At 37.6% G+C, this 20,111-nt stretch overlaps 1 protein-coding gene across 1 annotated transcript in view; it reads right to left on the bottom strand.

The window, feature by feature from the left end:
• Positions 1-4,591: 4,591 nt before the first annotated feature.
• Positions 4,592-20,111, bottom strand: part of sdhaf3 (succinate dehydrogenase complex assembly factor 3) — a gene marked incomplete at its 5' end in the record, with an annotated part of 30,519 nt that continues 14,999 nt past the window's right edge. Inside the window, one exon of the mRNA XM_069929735.1 lies at positions 4,592-10,575. Coding sequence (XP_069785836.1) covers positions 10,396-10,575 — 180 coding nt within the window. The remainder of the gene's footprint in view (positions 10,576-20,111) is intronic.

Genomic DNA, 20,111 nt, shown 5'->3' with positions numbered 1-20,111 from the left:
GGAGCAGCAGCAGGAGGCCCAACAGATGAGCAGCTCAGAAGGAGAGGACCAACAGCAAGAGACCCGACAAAGTGATACAAGCAACTCATCAGGAAAATCAGAAGAGACAGAGATACAAAGAAGAGAAGACACAAACACAAGAACAAACACAGAAGAAGAAGACCAAGATCTTCACAGAGAAACTGATGGACAAAGAAAAATAAAAGGAAAAACTGAAGGACAGAATATAGTTAAAGTTTTTTTTTGAAGAACAAATGAGGTCATTAAAAGAATGGTTGTCATTAAAATTTAGTGCAATTGTAAGAAAAATGAAAAGAACAGAAGATAAAATGCAAAGATTAGAACTAGTCATGACAGAAATAGGGAAAAGAGTAGAGAATGTGGAAGAACGAGAAACAACTGTAGAAATGGAAGTAAACAACATAAGTGGAAAATTGGAAGAAAATGACAAAAAAATTAAAGAGACACAAGAGTTGTTAGCTCAGAAACTTGATATGTTGGAAAATTATAGTAGGCGAAACAACATAAAAATAGTGGGCCTGAAGGAAGATGAAGAAGGCACAGACATGAAGGAATTTATAAAAGGATGGATCCCGAAGGTCCTGGGAATGACAGAAATGCAGAAAGAAACGGAAATAGAAAAGGCTCACAGAACACTAGCTCCGAAACCACAGATACATCAAAAACCAAGATCCATTTTAGTAAAATTTTTGAGATATACGACAAGAGAAAATATACTGGAGCGGACAAGGAATAAAATTAGAGAATAAACCATTGGAATACAAGGATCAAAAAATATTTTTTTATCCAGATATAAGTTTTGAACTCTTAAAGAAGAGGAAGGAGTTTAATACAGCAAAATCAATCCTATGGAAAAAAGGTTATAAATTCATGTTAAGGCATCCAGCTGTGCTTAAAATATTTATCTCCGGGGAGCAAAACAAACTGTTCTCGGATCCGGAGGAAGCACCAGAATTCGCAGAGTGTTTGCAGGACAGAAGGAGAGATGAAGAGATGTAATAAGAATGAAGAACGGCGATAAAGTATATATAAAGATGTAAAAACAATGTATATGTAAAGAACTAAAGAGGGAAAAGAGAAGGATGGAAGTAAGGGGGGAAAAAAGGGAGAGCTTTGTTATATGTGTAAAAAAAGTGTTTTCGGGGGGGTAATTGGGGGGGTGGAGAGAATAACCATCACTGCGAAATCAGTTGACACTTGCAAACATGATCGCAATCCAAATGGAAAGGGGAGTTGTGGTTGCCCGGCAAGGGATAAGGGGCAACTCAGAGAGGGGGGGGAGGCATTTGGGGTTAAGGTAATATTGGATGTGAGAGTTGTTGGAATATTTTATGTTTTAAATGTGTTGTCATATATTGAGTTTAAAAAGGGAAAACTGAGAGATAAAAATGGGGAAAAGGGGGATGGTGGTGGTGAGGAAGAGGAAATGAGGTTTAAACAAGATATGAGATGGCCACGTTGAACTATATGACTATAAACATTAATGGAATACATAACCAAATTAAAAGGAGGAGGCTATTAAATTTACTGAAAAAAGAAAATAGATACAGCATTTGTACAGGAAACATCTAACTGAAGAGGAAAATAACAAATTAAAGAGAGACTGAGTAGGACACATAGTGGCAGCATCATATAATTCAAAAGCTTGAGGTGTAGCTATATTAATTAATAAAAATGTATCAATCAAAATAGAGGAGGAAATAATAGATCCAGCAGGGAGGTATGTTATGATGAAGTATCAGATATACTCAGAATTTTGGAATTTGCTCAATATATATGCACCTAATGAGGAGGATCAAAAGTTTATGCAGGATATTTTTTTGAAGATTGTAGATACACAAGGAAATATATTGATAGGAGGGGATTTTAACCTTAATTTGGATCCAATGTTGGATAAAACTGGACAAAAGACAAGTAAAAAGAGTAAAGTGCCCAAATTTATGGTTAAATCAATGCAGGAAATGAAATTTATGGATATACAGAGGAGGAAGCACCCAAGAGAGAAGGAATATTAATATTATTCAAGTAGGCATAAAACATACTCAAGGATTGATATGTTTTTGTTGTTGGCCCATAGTCAAGGGAGAGTTAGGAAAACTGAGTATAAAGCTAGATTACTACCTGATCATTCACCCCTGTTATTAGCAATAGAAATGGAGGACATCCCACCAAGAACATATATAAACTCCATGCTACTTAAAAGGCAGGAATTTCGAGAGTTTATTGAACACCAAATTAAAACATATTTAAAATAAACACAGAATCAGTGAAAGACAAATTTATATTATGGAACGCAAAGAAAGCCTTCATTTGAGGGCAGATAATAAGTTATGCAACTAAGATGAAAAAAGATTACAATCGGGAAATCAAGCAGTTGGAAAGGGAGATAGTAAGTACAGAAAAGGAATTAGTAAAAAGGGAGGATAAAACGAAAAAAAGAGAATTGACGGACAAAAAAATACGAAACATTACAAACATACAAGGTGGAGAAAAATATAATGAAAATAAAGCAAAAGTACTACAAACTGGGAGAAAAAACACATAGAATATTAGCCTGGCAATTTAAAACAGAACAAGCTAAAATAACTCTATTGGCATCAAAGAAAAAGGATAAACAAATTACATATAACCCAATAGAGATTAATGAGAACTTTAAGGAATTTTATGAACAATTATACCAAACTGAGAACGAGGGGAAAGATGATAAAATAGAAGAGTCTTTAGCTAAAATTGAACTGCCAAAATTGCAAGAAGAACAAAACAAACTGATAAAACCATTTGAAATAGAGGAAGTACAGGATATATTAAAAAAGCTGCCAAACAATAAAACACCAGGAGAGGATGGATTCCCAATAGAATTCTATAAAACATTTAAAGAGTTATTAATTCCTCCTCTTCTGGAAGTAATGAACCAGGTAGAAGAAACACCAAACTTGCCAGATTCATGTAAGACAGCAATAATTACAAAAATACCAAAGACGGGGAAGGATCCATTAACACCAGCATAATATAGACCATTATCTCTACTTAACTCAGATTATAAGATAATCGCGAAATTATTAGCATACAGATTGGCCGATTGTGTACCAAAATAGTAAAACAAGATCAAACTGGATTTAGTAAAAATAATGTCTGTAAACATTAATCTAATTCATGCAGTTCAAGGAAATAAGAAGCCAACAGTGGCTGTTTCTTTAGACGCAGAAAAATCCTTTAACAGTAGAATGGAACTATTTATTTAAGTATTACAGAGGTTCAATCTACCAGAAAAATATATTAATTGGATTAAAGCATTGTGTAATGGACCGTTGGCGAAGGTAACAGTAAATGGATATGTTTCGAGCCAATTTAAATTAAGTAGGTCAACTAGTCAGGGATGTCCATTATCCCCTTCATTGTTCGCCTCAGCAATAAAACAATTGGCAGAACTGATAAGAACAGAAAATAAAAAGGGATAAAAATAAAAGAAAAGTAGTATAAAATCAGCTTATTTGTAGATGACATCATAGTATACCTAACAGAACCAGAAATATCAATAAAAGAATTACATAAGAAATTGAAGAAGTATGGAGAAATATCAGGGTACAAGATCAACGCAAATAAAAGTGAAGTGATGCCAATGAGTAGCGCGGATTATACAGAATTTAAAAAAAGAATCACCATTTAAATGGCAAACACAAGCAATCTGATACCTAGGTATCAGGTTAGATAATAACTTAAGCCACCTGTACAAACTAAATTATCAGCCACTAATAAAGAAATTGCAGGAAGACTTCGAACATTGGAAAGAATTACCGTTAACATTGATAGGGAGGGTAAACTGCTTTAAAATGAATGTCTTCCCAAGGATACAATACTTACTTCAAACGTTACCAATTCCTTAACAGAAAAATTCTTTAATGAACTAAAGAGAATAATAAGGAAATTCTTGTGGAAAGGGGGGAAACCAAGGGTAGCGTTAGATAAATTAACAGAGAGGTATAACCAAGGTGGTTTGCAGTTACCAAACTTTAAAAATTATTATAGAGCCGCACAATTAAGGTATTTATCAGACTTTTACCAGACAAGGGAAAATCCAGACTGGACTAAGATAGAACTAGATAAAATAGGGAGAAGGTACCGGAACATATACTTTATAAGTGGGATGAAAAGCTGGTGCAATATAAAAGCTCACCAGTATTGCATCATTTACTTAATATATGGAAGAAGATCTACTTAGAAAGGAAAAAAATGAATTACCAAATACCAAAATTGTTAATGACACAAAACCCACTAATCCCTTTTACAATAGATAACCTTTCCTTTAGAGAATGAGAGAATGGGAGAGAAAATGAATCAAAAGAATAGAAAATTGTCTTTTGGGAAATAATTTATTAACATTTGAACAGTTGAAGTACAAATATAGAATAACTCATGGTACAATGTTTGCATATCATCAACTGAGAGCTTATTTAAAGGATAAATTGGGAAACAGATTGAGATTACCAGAAGGAAGCAGCTTTGAATATGTGATTACAGACACAATGATAATTAAAAGATTTATAACGAACATGTACATTAAGTTGCAAGATAAGGAAAATGATGAAATAATCTATAAACCTAAACAAAAGTGGGAAAAGGATTTAAACAAAGATAAAAAATGAGGCATGGGAAAAGTTATGTTGTAGAACTATGAAGAATACAATAAACACAAGGTTACGCATGATACAGTATAATTGGTTACACAGGTTATATATCATGCCTCAAAAGTTAAAAGAATGGGATCCAACATTATCAGATAGATGGTTTCGCTGTAAGAAGGAAATGGGAACAACAGTACATGCAATTTGGGCATGTACGAAAGTGAAAATGTTTTGGGAAGATCTAAATCAGATATTAAACAAAATCACAAAAAAATAACATACCAAAAAATCCAGAGATCTTTCTTTTAAGTAACATAAGAAGTAAAGAATTAGGCCTCAAATTGGATAAAGCGCAAAAAAAGATTCATTATGATAGCCTTAGCAGTAGCAAAAAAATGTATAATGTCAACTTGGAAAATGGAAGAGAGCCTGAGAATACAACAATGGTACATGGAAATGAATAAATGTATTCCATTGTAAAAAAAATAACATATAATTTAAAAAATAAAGTCACATTATTTGAACAAATTTGGGAACCATACATAGAACATAACAGAGAGAGCTTGCCTCGGACTTCCACCCCCTAAAGTGATGACAAAACGACTTGATTCAGTGTGTAAAAGTAGATGACACATTTTTCTTGTCTATTTTTCATGGTGTGAAGACATTGTTTCATGGTTTTATTGTATTGTATATGTTGAATATTTATTGGTTTTGGAGGGGGGTGGGAGGGTAGGGGGGATAAGATGCCACTGTGTATATTTAATGAGAAATGTTTGTATATATATATTGGTTGATATGGTTCACAGTGTGAAAAATAAACAATTATTTTTAAAAATCTATCTTTATTGCAATACTCTTTGCATCGAAGAGAACATTATTTCCACCATGCACAACCCTATTATTTCTGCCTTTATAGGCAGTCTTAACATTATTTTTTTCCTACTCTACTCCACTATTTGCTCTGGCACTCTGGTTCCCATTCCCTTGCAAATCTAGTTTAAATGTTCCAGAGCAGCACCAGCAAACCTTCCTGCAAGGATACAAGACCTCATCCAGTTCAGATGCAAACCATCCTGACAGTACCAGTCCCACCTTCCCTAGAAGAGATCCCAATGATCCAAAAATCTGAAGGCTTCCCTCCTAGGTGTCGTCACCGTCCTCCATCTTGCCCTTACCCACCTGGAAAACAAGGACTCGTATGTTCCAATGCTGTTTATTGACTTCAGCTCGGCATTCAACACAATAACACAGTACCTGATAAGGAAGTTGAGCCTGCTAGGTCTGAACACCTCCCTCTGCAATTGGATTCTTGACTTCCTGTCGGAGAGACCTCCAAAACCATCAGACTGAGCGTGGGGGCCTCCCAGGGCTGCGTGCTTAGTCCACTGCTGTTCACTCTACTGACCCACGACAGTGCAGCTAAACACAGCTTGAACCACATCAAGTTCACTGATGACATGACTGGAGTGGGCCTGATTGGTAAGAATGGCAAGTCAGCATACAGAGATGAGGTGCAGTTGCTAAAGGGCTGGTGCAGAGCCAACAACCTGTATCTGAACATTAAAAAAAAACAAGAGATGGTTTTCGACTTCAGGAGAGCTCTGGGGGACCATGCTCTGCTGACCATTGACGGCTCCACTGTTGAGGTTGTCAAGAATATCAGGTTCCTTGGAGTGCACTTGGTGGAAAATCTCACTTGGTCCCTTAACACCAGCTCCACAGCCAAGAATTCCCAGCAGTGCCTCTTCTTCCTGCGAAGGTTGAGGAAAGTTCATCTTCCACACTCCATTCTACAGAGGATGTATTGAGAGTATCCTGTTTAACTGAACTTTACCACCTCTGACCACAAGACCCTGCAGAGGGTAGTGAAGTCAGCAGAAAAGATCATTGGGGAACCTCCTCCTAGCATGAAGGACATCTACTACACTTGATGTAGGCAGAAAACAATAAACATTGTGAAAGACTCCACACATCCCACTTGTAAACTCTTCTCCTTTCTGCCATCTGGTAGGAAGTACCGTAGCACTTGGGCCTTTACGTCCAGAGTGGGAAGCAGCTTTTCCCCCAAGCCATCAGGCTCCTGAAGTCCCAGTACAGATGTGGATAGTGTACCATGGACTTTTACTGTATACGTCTCAATATTTTAATGTGTTTAACTTCTATTCTAACATATTTATGTAGCTATACTCCATAGTCCTGGAGAAACGTTATCTCGTCTTTACCGTGCTAGCATCGTATGAACAATAAATAAGGTGACTTGATTTGACCATCACTTTATGTGTTAAATTGCATTATTCTCCTAATCCTAACTTCACTAGAACATGGCATTGGGTTGCAATCCTGAGATCACAACCCTGGTCCTGTTCTTCAACTTTGGATTGACCTCTGATGAGAAACAAAAAATGAATTACATTCAATTTTGATTCATGGAGTAAGCAGGGGTGCTAGAGAGGCATTGATTGAGCAAGTCACAACCTACAGATCTCTTGCAAATTGCATTAATAAAGTATTATTTAACAGCAATTGAATGGAGTAAGCCTAAAGGTTAGAATTTTTAAAAAATTTAGACATACAGCACAGTAACAGGCCATTTTGGCCCATGACGCCCAATTTACACCCAATTAACCTACAACCCCGTACGTTTTGAACAGTGGAAGGAAATTGGACTCCCGGGGAAAACCCACGTAGACACGGGGAGAATGTACAAACTCCTTGCAGACAGTGCGGGTTTCCAACCCTGGACCTGAATGCTGGCACTCTAAAAGTATTGTGCTAAACTGCTGCGGCCACCATGCCGCCCATTACTATTGTTAGTGCATACTTCTTAAATACATTTTAATTGCCTTCTATGGCCAAGAAATTAAATAGAAAGTAGTTTCATACATTGTGATTAACAAGCTTCCATAGTACAAGTAAGACTCCAAAAATCAAAAACCTTAAACATTTCAAAATCAGTGACATTTAAGTTTCCAAAAGGCACTTTGCAGTCTGTCAAAAATATTACAGTTTCATGGTACTGACAGATTGTAGGAAGAAACTCAAGTGCTCTCTTTAAGTTTACAATAATAATTGGAGTTGGAATAGTAGTTTTACATTCATTAATAATTGAGATCCAATTCCTGAAACATTCCTATTCAAGTAACAACTTGCAGATATTAATATGTGCTTTTTAAAAAAAATAATGACATTGGTCAACTAATTGATTCTGATTAATAATTTTCCCAGGCAGAATTTTCCCACTGTAAAACCCACATTTACAATGACAAATAAGTATCCAGGTTGTAACATTGTTAGTCATTACATGAAGACCAAACTCTATGCTGTTTATACAAATATTCAACTATATTTAACCTGTTAGCTGAAAGCATCATCTTTGCACAACAAAATGTGTTAAGTTTCGGGACATTAAACCAAGATTACATACAAGGTTCAAAAATTAACATAATTAAATAACAAACAGACATATTGTTCAATGCCAAATGGGAATTGAGTATTTTATATTGCATCTTCTTTCATGTTCTTTGACTGCTCTCTGATCTTGCTGACATACAGTAATGAAGTTCTGATAAATAAATTACAAATAAACGATCTTCCTATATAAACCTTAAATAGTTGTGCATTTAAAGGCCTAATTGGAAATGTGTGGTACTTGCTGAAAGAAGTTTTTGCACAATGCATTTGAATCCTTGCTTGTAGTTTCACAGGCATGTAAGATAGACTCACAAACAATTGGTATAAATAAAACTATCACTAGAATATTAAAAATATCATTATTAAGTTTCAGGACAAAAAAAAGTGATGGTACAATACTTTAAAACTATCTTTTGATCTGGTCTAATATTTGTCATTAAACTACATTCACTAATACTTTGAGATATCTTGCGAATATAATACAAGCACTACAATATGGCTACAGGTTAGAGGAAGGGTTTAATATAGCATGAAAAATTTCTTGACTCTTTATACCTTTCATCAATTATCTGAATGGGTCCAGATCTGTCAAGAAGTTGACAACACTGAAAAGTTGCCCCTCCAGATTTTAGATGCAATAGCTGTAGGATGTACAGCATCAACTGTCCGAGGATTTACTAACTGTACCTCTCAGAAGACAATTAATGGAAACTCTACTGTCAGACTTCATCCTGATTTGGAAGTCTGTCACTGTTCCTTATCACTGGGTAAAGAATTGGGGAATTCCCTACCTAACAGCATTGCAAGACTACATTCATAGACTGGAGTAGTTGAAGGAAACCCAACACCACTTTATCAAAAGCAATTAGAAATGAGACCCACTCTCAGTGAATAATTCTATTTTTTTAATTGCTTGGGGAGCTATTTAGTAATTGAGATTAACATTTTAAATGGCCATACATTTAATTAATATGCAAACTCCATTCCAGTGCAATATTCATGGAGACTGCCATGCAATTACTGAGGATCCTAACATAATTGAAAAAATCTTAGAGACAGGCCCTTCTACCCACCATTTCCACCATCATCTACACTGATCCCATTTATCAGTATTAGATTGATAGCTTATGTTTTGTGTTTCAAGTACTTATAAGAATATTTCTTACATGTCATGAGAGCATTTGTGTTCTCCCCCCCAGAATCCAATCATGCTCTGTGCTAAAAAAGTGTTGCTTTGGATTCCCACTTTAATCTCCTTCCTTTGACACAAAATCTACCATCACCATCAAGAATATCCTGCAGATAATGTACTGAAAATTATTTGTTACATTTTTCAAGATTAAAAATTGCCAAACTTGCATCAATTGTCAAAAAATTGTTTCTCCACATGGAAATATTTCTTTACACAAAATTAGCCTCACAATTTTACCAGTTTTACACAATTATTTGAATGTTTAAGGTTTTATTACTGTATACAAATTGATTTATCTATGTATATTCTGCTGAAATAAATCTATTCCTAAATGCTGTGAAGCTGTTTATCTGTTCACCTGTTGGGCTAAATTGGGCTCCTAGTTAAACATCCTACATACAAAAATAAAAACCTCTTCAGTTTACCAATACAGTCATGCCCTGCATAATGTCCATTCAGGCAATGTCCTCCCGCATATACGTATGTGATCCATGAGTCTGCAGCAATTTAGAAAAAGCAATCGGTAGCTATAGGAAATTGTATATTGTATACCCAAACTGATATGACTGCCCTGCTCTCTCACCACACCCCTGTATCAGTCCCCAAACTAATTCCATTGTCTTTCTCTCTCCCCATAGCACCATGTCAGTCCCCACACTGATCCTATTGTCCTGTTCTCTCTCCACAGCCCCGTGTTGCTCTTCACACTGATCTCTCTGCCCCGCTGTCTCCCCATAGTCCCCACACTGATCCCACTGCCCCTTCTTGGTCCCCACACTGATCCCACAGCCCCTTGTCGATCCCCACACAGATCCCACTACCCCGTTCTCTCCCCACACTGATCTCACTGCTTCGCTCTCTGCCCACAGCTCCATGTCAGTCTCCACACTGATCCCTACTTATAAATAAAAAGTTTACAGGTACACTACAGTGTCCCATATACCTTTGCTAAGTATATAATATGGTGTTTGCACAACATCCAAATTGTATAACATCCTATTTCACAGAATGTATCCAGAACGTTAAATGATGCATGACTGTAATTATTTCATACACTAGAAAGAGGATAAAATATTCAATTTCCTAGTTTGTTGTGTACTTTTTGTGATGATAGTTGCTAAATTATTTCTTGAGATGGGGATTATTTTAAATATTGAACTGATCGTTAGGTTTTGAGGCTTCCTGCATCAGTTCATATAGTTGTCCAATTTGTTCTTCATTAAAGCTTTGCAATTCATTTGTTGTCAGATTGGCTCCGTATTGAACCTTCTGCATTGGATGCATTGCATTCTTCATAACCTGTGTCTGTAGTACATCTGCATATGCCTGAGCAAAGAGAAATGAAAATGCTGGTTGAAACTGAGAGGTGCTCATTTGCCTTACTATCAGTGATACTTTATCAAACAGGCTGGGATTAAAGACATGAAGCACATGACAAATATATCAAAATGCACCTTCGCCACCAAAATTAACAGTCATAGTCAGTGTTGTGCAGCACAGAAGTGGGCCCTTTGGCCCAACTTGCAAGTCAATGACTCAGTCAACTATTATGCCCATCTAACTAACCCTAACCCATTTCCTGCATTAAGCATGTATTTCCCACCACTCCTTACATATCTATTTGGCCAAATACCTTTTAAATTCTGTAATTTTATCTGCCTTTCCTCTGCATATAACCACCAGATCATGTTAATTCATGAAAATTATTAAATTCATTACACTTTACCTAGAGAAAATAGTCAGAATTTCTTGTTTAAGCTATTATAATTCATATTGCTCCTTTTACCTTACACTATATTTTTAATTTGATTTATTTTTATAAACTACATCATTCATAGCTAATTTAAACTTTTTTGTCTCTTGGCTGTAAAGGAAATTGTATTTTCAAGTGGCATGGTAATTGTTAAAATCCATTAATTAAAATCCATTAATTAAAATCCATTAAGTTATAGAGTAACTTAAGGCTGTTATACTTCAGTTTTATATTTGTCCTGATTAAAATGTCAGTCAAAAATATGATGTTTTAATTTACATCCAAATTTTTGTAGTACAGCTTAAGGGAATGTGATTATTAAAAAAAAATTTATATTCTGGAAGTCAACAATGGCACTGCAAGCACTGAATTTAATTAAATTAGCGATAAACCCAGTATAGCACCAATTAACAGCCATGCAAAAACACAAAGATTTTTGAATGGTTAAATATCGGTTAATCATATACCTTGTACATTTCAAACATTTTTAATGGACATAATTAATAAAATCATAGGCCTTTCAAGAAGTACCATTGCATGATGAATTGGTACAGGGAACAGAAAATAATTTACAGTTAAAAATATGAATTAGCTGCAATGTGTAAAATATTTTTTATTTCAAAGGCTTAATGAATCTTAATAACAATAGTAGCTGTAAAATCCTCGTTTGGACGTGATTATATGCTGCATAACACATCATTTAATTAAGTACTTAGAGATATTATGCTAAGTACAGTAAAATCCCCATTATCCAGCACTCAATCAACCAGCAAAAAGGCAGGGGAAATAAATAAATAGAATTTAAAATACATAAAAGTTTTAAAAATGTAAATGTTCTCCGAAGCAACACACAACCCCTTGGTGAATATGGGAGCAAACATTCAGCCAGCAGAGTGCCCTGCTCACACCTCGACCACAGCAGCTATTTGAACAAAGCTGTGTTTGAATAAAATGGCAGCACCCAGGATGAAGAGCTGGCTGGTGCCACTTGCTTCTGGGGAGACTCTCCCAAAGTGCCTCCCTATCCTTGCCAGGTAAAAGTCTTAGGTATCTTATTAAGATATTATCTGTCAACTTGGGGGAGTGGGGGTTAATTATGATGGTGGGACGGTTAGCATAGCAGCTAGCACACTAACAGTGCCAGCGACCAGGGTTCGAACTTAAAGGAAGGTCTGCCGAGGGGCTGACTAGGACACTAGCGTGGAGGTGAGTCAGGTTGTCAGCATGAGGGGAGGGGATTATTTATGACAACAGCATGATTAGCATAGCGGCAAGCACAATGCTGTTACAGTGCCAACAACCGGAGTTCAAATGTAAATTTTGTAAGTTATGGGAATTTCATGATTAAAGTGAACTTTATATAATTAAAGACTTAAATACTGTTTTTTTTTCAATTTACTTTACATTTTGATTTTGCACTTTTTTTGTCATTTAAATAGTCTATTCTTAATACAGGTCTATTAGTTAGGCATTAGAAGAGTGAGTTTCAGTGTACCGGAAAGTTTGCATTTCTGACATCCGCGATCCCCATAGGTGCTGGATAGTGGGGATCTTACTATACTATAATGCAAAAGTTGCATGTTGAGTGACTATTAGAACATCAATTTATAACTTAGAAATTTAGAAAAGTATCAGGAAACCCAAAAGGAATTCTGAAAAACAATTATAATTAGCATTTATATCAAAAACATTTTTGTCATCTGCTGGAAAATGTTGCAGCGTCAGTACTAAATGATTATTATTCCTGCTATGTTAAAGTAGCACTTCTTAGTACCGTATATTTCGGCATATAAGACAACCTTCAGATAAGACGGGTCCCCCCAATTTCATGGTTAATCAATATATAGGGTGTATAAGATGACCCCAAAAATACGTGTTGAATAGATTAGCACTAAATAATACTGCGATTGTTGTTATACCAGGTGGTTTGACTTCTCTATTGCAACCACTAGATGTCTGCTTGAACAAGTCATTTAAAGATCATGTATGTAAATAATGGAATAATTGGATAATGAGTGCTGAAAATTCCTTTACAATGGGTGTGTGCTGCATCACTTGAAAGCATAGGATAAAGTGAAAGTAGAGATTGCAACAAAATCTTTCAAAAAGTGCAGTATCTCTAGTGCTGTGGATGATACGGAGGATGATTTATTGTGGGACACTGACAACAAAGTGGAAGCCAACTCATCAGATTCAGACTGGGACCGTATGAGACTGGATGTGCTTGCCGGGTTAGTTATAATAAAAAAAATTCTTTCTAATATACTGGTATGTTAAAAATTTGTTGTCGGATGGGGGCTAAGTGGGTTATGGAACCAATGGAGTGGAATTTTGAATAGAATTTTAAGGAAACGTTTTTGTATCTGGCCTATAAGATGATCCCTGTTTTTGGTGTGTTTTTGGGTGCTTCAAGGGTTATCCTGTATGTTGAAATATATGGTATATGTGCTTTTATTATATTTTTCACTAAACTCTACATGCAATTGCATGTATGAAACAGAATACATATCTGGCAGAATGAAACATTCATTGTCTTTTTGAAAAAAAAATAAACGACTCATCAATCATTGACATTAGTTGTGAAGTATCCAGGATTGATTCTTAACTTAGCCTGAATGGCTTAGGCAAGATGATCATGCTTCAATAATCTTGCAAAGACAAAAAAAAAGCTTTTTCCTCATGAGAAACTTCATTAGGAAAATAGTTAGCAATCAGAAGATTAGAAATACATCACTTTATGAGTTATAACTCATCTTTCTCCTGCCTTCAAGAGTCAGGGTGGCAATGCATTCAGCAATCAGTAATGGACAGTTCCACTTTGCAACTGATGCAAGTTTACATTTTATTTTATCTAGAGATACCTTACTCGATTAGAATTTGATGGGGAAAGAAAGACTGTCTAGTCAGGGTTTCTTAATGATTTAGAGGAAAGAGGCCTGATACTTTCAGAGAGAGAGAGAGAGAGAGAGAGAGAGAGAGAGAGATGAAATCTAAAAGGGTGGGTTTTATTTTGACCATGCCAAATTGAATGATAGGTCCACTTTTGAAATGAATTTCCTGAGTACAGTCAGTCAAATTAAGAGAATGGCTCCATTAAATCAATTTTATGGAGTCATAAACAATGGACAGATAAGCAGGTTTGATTTTTTTTTTAATTTTTGCATTACCAGGTGAATCCCAACAATTTTTAGTTTTTAATTTCCTCTAAAATTTCAATAACCAATGCATAAAATACTCCAGGCTTGACCACTGGTTTATGCCAAGTGAGCTCTGAGGTTCTATTCATGTGGCTAAATTCTAATGAGCAACAGCTTGTTTGGGAGCAAGATTAAAAAAGGAATTAGGTGGTTCGCTTCCACCTCTTGAATTTCACATTTGTCTTCAGCATGTCATAGAGGGTGATGACAAGCATCGGGAAACTGCTAATTACTTTGAGCAATACTGAAACTGCTTTCACTTTAATACCCAACCCACAAGCCCCTTTTCCACTGGCATCCCAGTTAATTAGTTGTGCAGTGTCCCAGGATAGGAAGCCCTTTGTGCTCTTTCCACTGGGCCACCTTTAACTGGGACACTAATTGCTTTTCCACTGAATACAACTCATCCGTGGGGATTGAAGTGTTTTTCCTTCAACTAGAAATGGGTCACTTCCTGCTGTCTTATCAGCATGCCAGCGTCAGCAAATGCCAGGGATATGAGTAGGGGTAGAGGCATTTAATTCCCAGTTTGAAATGATGTCATTTGATGCCAGCATTTGGACAGAGTTCCTTTTCTACTGGGCCCTGTCCCAGTACATTTGCAGTTAATTCCTGGGTCAGGGTGCCAGTGGAAAAGGGGCTACAGATTCTAAGACTTCCAAAAACATGTCAATTAAGTTACTGAAAGCAAGCTCAGATAAAGATGTTTTAAACTACTCTGTTCTCAGTGATTTTGTAACCAGTTTCAATAAAAGGCTTTGCTTTCAGTACTTTTAATGAAGTTATCTGATATAATTTAGGGTTACCATACTTTCTACACTTTGAAGATATGCTCAGTTCTAAGGGGATAGATACCACTAGAAAGGACATCTGCTGAGAGCAAAAATATCTAGCACTCATAGCAGTGCAACAGAGAGGTGATGTTAACAGCAAAAATTAACAAGTAATAATTCAAGAGTTCCGTTTTCTTTACTTATCTGAACACCAGTGCTTCCTGATGCTCCAAATGCCACAATGAATCATGATTAGACATTTGACAGCTGCTGACAGCTGAGCCTTGTGGCCAGACATGAGCACTACCTGTTTTTGTTGCCAGATCCTTCCAGAGCTCTGTTTTTGATATATACAATTCATAAGAAAAACTGCTAAACTTTGGTTTAAATTGGGGATCATTTCAGTAAAGACACATGGACCAAAGAGTCCAATCCTGTGTAGTTCTATGTTCCAAAAGCATGGTGACCTCTACTTAATTAATTGAGAAGATGCTGAGGTTTCCAACTCCATATATCTTCCAACAGGTTCATGTGGCAATTTGGACACATTAGAGCAAACAACTTTATGGTTAAATACAAAAATTTCCAAACTATTGCATCAAGTTGGTATGCATATGTGCAAAATTCCTGGGTAATGGTCACAGTGCTTTCATTGTGTGGAACTCCAAACTTACTTATCTCCTTCAGAAAGAGGACTATACCTGATATTCACATCTTGGCTAATGACACCAGATAGGAATTTGATCTTTGTAATGCAGAAGTACCACATGAAAATTATATCACCATTATTTTGGGAACTGAACAAGCAAAATGGCAGACTAAAGCTGTACTTAAGGACCAGAAGTCTATCGTTGGTATGTACCAGCCACGCCTTCAAGAATGGAAATGTTTGTGTGTATTTTGGTTAGTATGGTTCAGAGTGTGAAAAATTAAAAAAAAATTTAAAAAAAGGCAGTTCTTTTCTGTGCTCAAAGATGATCAAAATAATAAAAAGAGAAATAGTGAAATACTGTTTTCAGGATCTTAAACTTCCTGAAATGTGCCAGTGAAACCAAGACAAAACATGTATTTGATAATTTGGCAAGTGATTTCAGATAAAAATCCAATTAAACGTCAAAACTCACAGGTTCTTAGGGAAAAAAACTGTTTATTGTAAGCTTTGTTAATGAGAAGTAACTATATTTTGAGTTTTCTTAGGAGGATAAGGAGAAAGATGAGAAAACATGCAATGAGAACTCAATGGATCACATTGCTGCCCAAGATTCCCCTATGAATACAGTAATGCATTGACTTACTTAAAAATTCACAGCAATTCTTCGCTCTTAAGGAAACTTTACATGACACTCTGAAATTAACTATCTACCATTCCTTTTAAACATCTCCATAAAGGACCATGCCCTCATTTAAACAAATTACATAGCTACAAGAACATTAAAGAATGTACAAGTTAAAAAAAGTTAAAGAATGTACAAGTTAAAAAAAGTTATGAAAAATTATGTATTAAATAATCAAAAGATATTTAAAGCACTTTCTCATAAACCCCACCATAGAGCCTGTGTTTGCTATTCCTACATGATTAAGTCATTAGCTCAGCAAAAAAATGTTGTCAGGCTGCTTATATCCCTCCTTAGCCATGCTCTTGAATCATGTCATCTCTGTGCATGGATTCACTTGGATGGAGCATTTAATGGTCCATTATATTGGATCTCCACTGAAGAGCATATCCATTGAAGAGCATATCCATTGAAGAAGCTTGAGAACTTCATGCTTAATGTGGATTCTACTTAATTATTTGTACTTGTAGTGATTCACTCTGAAGCCCTGTCAGTCAAATACACATTGCCTGGTGCTGTTGCTCAATCATTTTGTTTTCTTCAACTGCCTTCGGTAAAATATTAGGAATCTTCTTTCCTGATCCTCTTCCCACTATTTGAAAAACAAACCAGTTGCTTTACTTGCTCCCCCTGAAATAAATTTCAGATTTATTATCAGAGTACATACATGACATCACATACAACTCTGAGATTTTATTTTCTCCTGTGGGCAAGGTAGAATTACCACTTACTGGTAGTGCAAAATAAATCTATACTCATTGTACACATGTAAAGAATAAAGAACTGTAAACAAACTGACTGTGCAATAGAGAGAAAAATAATCAATAAAGTGAAAAAATAAGAGTCTTTAAATGAGTCCTGATTGAGTTTGTTGTTGAAGAATCAAATGGTTGAGGGGAGCAGCTATTCCTGAATTTGGTGGTGCAAGTCCTGTGGCACCTACACCTCTTTCCTGATGGTAGCAGTGAGAACAGAGACTGTGGTGGGTGACGTGGATCCTTGATGATTGCTGCTGCTCTCCAATGGCAGCTTTCTCTGTAGATGTTCTTGATGATGGGGAGGGTTTTGACAGTGATGTCCTGGGCTATGTCCTTTTGGAGGGTTTTCCACACAGGGGTATTGGTGTCCCCATACTATGGATCTGAGCAAGGTACCATATTCACATTGATGACTTTTCACTAATTCCAACCAAATCTTGGTACCAACTACAGCTATGGTTTAGAGCAGGGGTGTCAAACTCAAATTCACGGAGGGCCTGTAATGGAGGATTAAAACCATGTACCCAGATGCTTTTTGCTTATGTGGAACTGACGACACTGGGTCCACACGCAGGTCACCTTACTTTCAGAACTAGCAGATGTAATTAAACTCAGCCATGGGGACTTATCTGAAGATACACTTTGAAATGGAATTCCACTGTGAGGCCCAGGGAAAGCAGTTGTCAAATGCAACACTCTGAAATTGACGAATTGGTCACAACCTGTCTTGCTCGAGAAGTTTTAATAAGTCTTTGTATCTACGAGATAAACCAGGAAATTATAACATCCTGGTTCCATAATAATTAATCTTCTAAATTGTAGAATGTAATGTTCAGTTTTGATTTTGACTGACAAATATTAGAAGGAGTAGGCGCATGATTAATTGTTTTTGGGGTATATAAGCCTGTGGTCCTGCTGCTGAAGTTTAGATTCTCCGAGGGGTGGGAACACCCCTTGTCAAGAAGGAAGAACAGCCAGAGTCCAAGCAACGTCCCGGTCGGGGGAGGTGGAGAAGCTGCTACCAGCGCCCTGACAACCTACTACAAGTGTGCAGTCGTTGCCTCGCTTCGGCAGTTGGGACCAGTCCAAGCGTTGATAAGTATAGTTGGGAAGGGCTTGCATATTGTAGTGTGAAATCAGCTTTTGAATTAGTAATAAACATTTGTATAAACTGAACTGCTCTCGGTGTGTGTGTCTATTTTCTTTCGGTAGCTCAAACACTGTGACCAATCTAAAATGAACAAAATGAGAGGTATAAGTTTACCCAAGACAATTGGCGCAGCGAGCAGGGTTGGTCTCAAGATGTTTCGCCGAAAGAAAGAGGTGAGCCCTGAGCAGTTCTTGATTCCTGGATGGACTTCCAAAGACGATGGGTTTGGCATGTTGGCCAATACCCTGTCTTTGTTGGGACCACCCATTAGTTGGGATGAGAAGTTAGACTCATCAAGTGCACCTCTGGGAGAGCGGGTTGCCACTCTCCTTCGAGAAAGTAAATTTCCTGATAAAAAGGGAATGCTGACGAATGGTTTTTGGTTGCTGGCCACAGCATTACGCCACTCCGTTCAGCGTGAAGCAGAATTAATTCAAAGAGAAGTAGAATCTCAGTGCAAAAGAAAGCAATTAGAGGAGGAGCTAGAAGTCCTGCGACAATGCTGTTCCATGATGAGCGAGATTGTTCGCACCAGTCAGGACAGAGCCAAAGAATGGGAAGATAAGCATGTCCAAATGATTTGCCGTAATATTAAACTCCGGCAGCAGCTCTGTGCAGATAAGGAAAGGCATGGAGTAGAACCCGATCCATATCGTATTCATGCCATGATAAGGAATGGTAACGATCCTGATGTAATTGAGGATTGGGATGGGAATATCTGGAATGACAATGGTAATAATGCAGATACTCCTCAGCATGTGTCTAACATACTACCCTCTCCATCTGCTGTTCACGCCCGCCCTATAAGGCAGCAGATTTCCCAAACAGACAGAAGGGGGGATGATGTAAGGGTAGAGATGGAAGGGATAGATACCCCGGTTTCCCATGTGGACCCAGGGGAAAATACCCAAACCCCTGCTTATGCTCTATGGCCTACTCCCTCTGTTGGATGGCCTCCACCTCCTCCCCTAGACTGGGTGGAGGACCCTGTGAGTCAAAGTGGGAACAGGGGTCAGAAGGAGTCAATGATCCGTGATTTCTCTGTAAAAGAGCTGGCTGCCATTGGAGATCGATTTAGGCAAAAAGCAGGGGAACATCATCCCCAGCTGCTGAGTCCTCCTGGCCCAGCTGTGCTTTCTGCTCCCACTGCTGCTTCTATCGAGCTGGCTTCTCCTGCTCCAGTTACTCATGATGAGGTAAAACAATGGGTTAAACAGGCTCTTAAAGATAACAATAGCATGTGGTCCTGGAAGCCCCCGAACCCTTCTGAAGCCTCAAGGTGTGGGCAGGATTCCCGTGTCTACTCCATCGAGACACGGCGCACACACGGGGATCCGCGGCCCTACATACCGTTAACAATCCACTGGGGTGGGGGTAATGATCGCAAATACTTGGCTTTGGTCGACACCGGTGCAGAGCACTCGGTGATTCCTGGTAATCCCGACCTCTGGACTAGACCGGCCTTTCAAATAGAGGGGTTGGGAGGAGCGGTCACCCTGGCAAAGGAAATAAAAGTCTGTGCCATGGTGGGTGATAGCCCTTCCCCTGTCTGGTTACATGCCCTGGTGGCTGCTACTGACGAGTGTATCCTGGGTATTAATATGTTGGCCGGTATGGCCCTTAATACTAGCCAAGGGGGATTTGAATTTGGAATTCGAACTATTACAAAAAAACTAGTAGTGGGTCAGGTTAAGTGGGATCCTGTGATGGTGCCAGCCCCCATGAAACCAGTGTGCATTCCACAATATCGTCTCCCTGGGGGGCAGGAAGAGATTACTGCCACCATCGATGCTCTGCAAGAAGAAGGGGTAGTGAGGCCCGCAACGTCGCCCTTTAATAGCCCTGTTTGGCCGGTCCAGAAGCCAGATGGCTCCTGGAGAATGACAGTTGATTATCG

This window comes from Narcine bancroftii, chromosome 1 (assembly GCF_036971445.1).
Source record: "Narcine bancroftii isolate sNarBan1 chromosome 1, sNarBan1.hap1, whole genome shotgun sequence".
Classification (NCBI taxonomy): Eukaryota; Metazoa; Chordata; class Chondrichthyes; order Torpediniformes; family Narcinidae; genus Narcine; species Narcine bancroftii.
The sequence above is the reverse complement of the archived record's forward strand: the minus strand, read 5'-3'. Positions and strand labels throughout refer to the sequence as shown.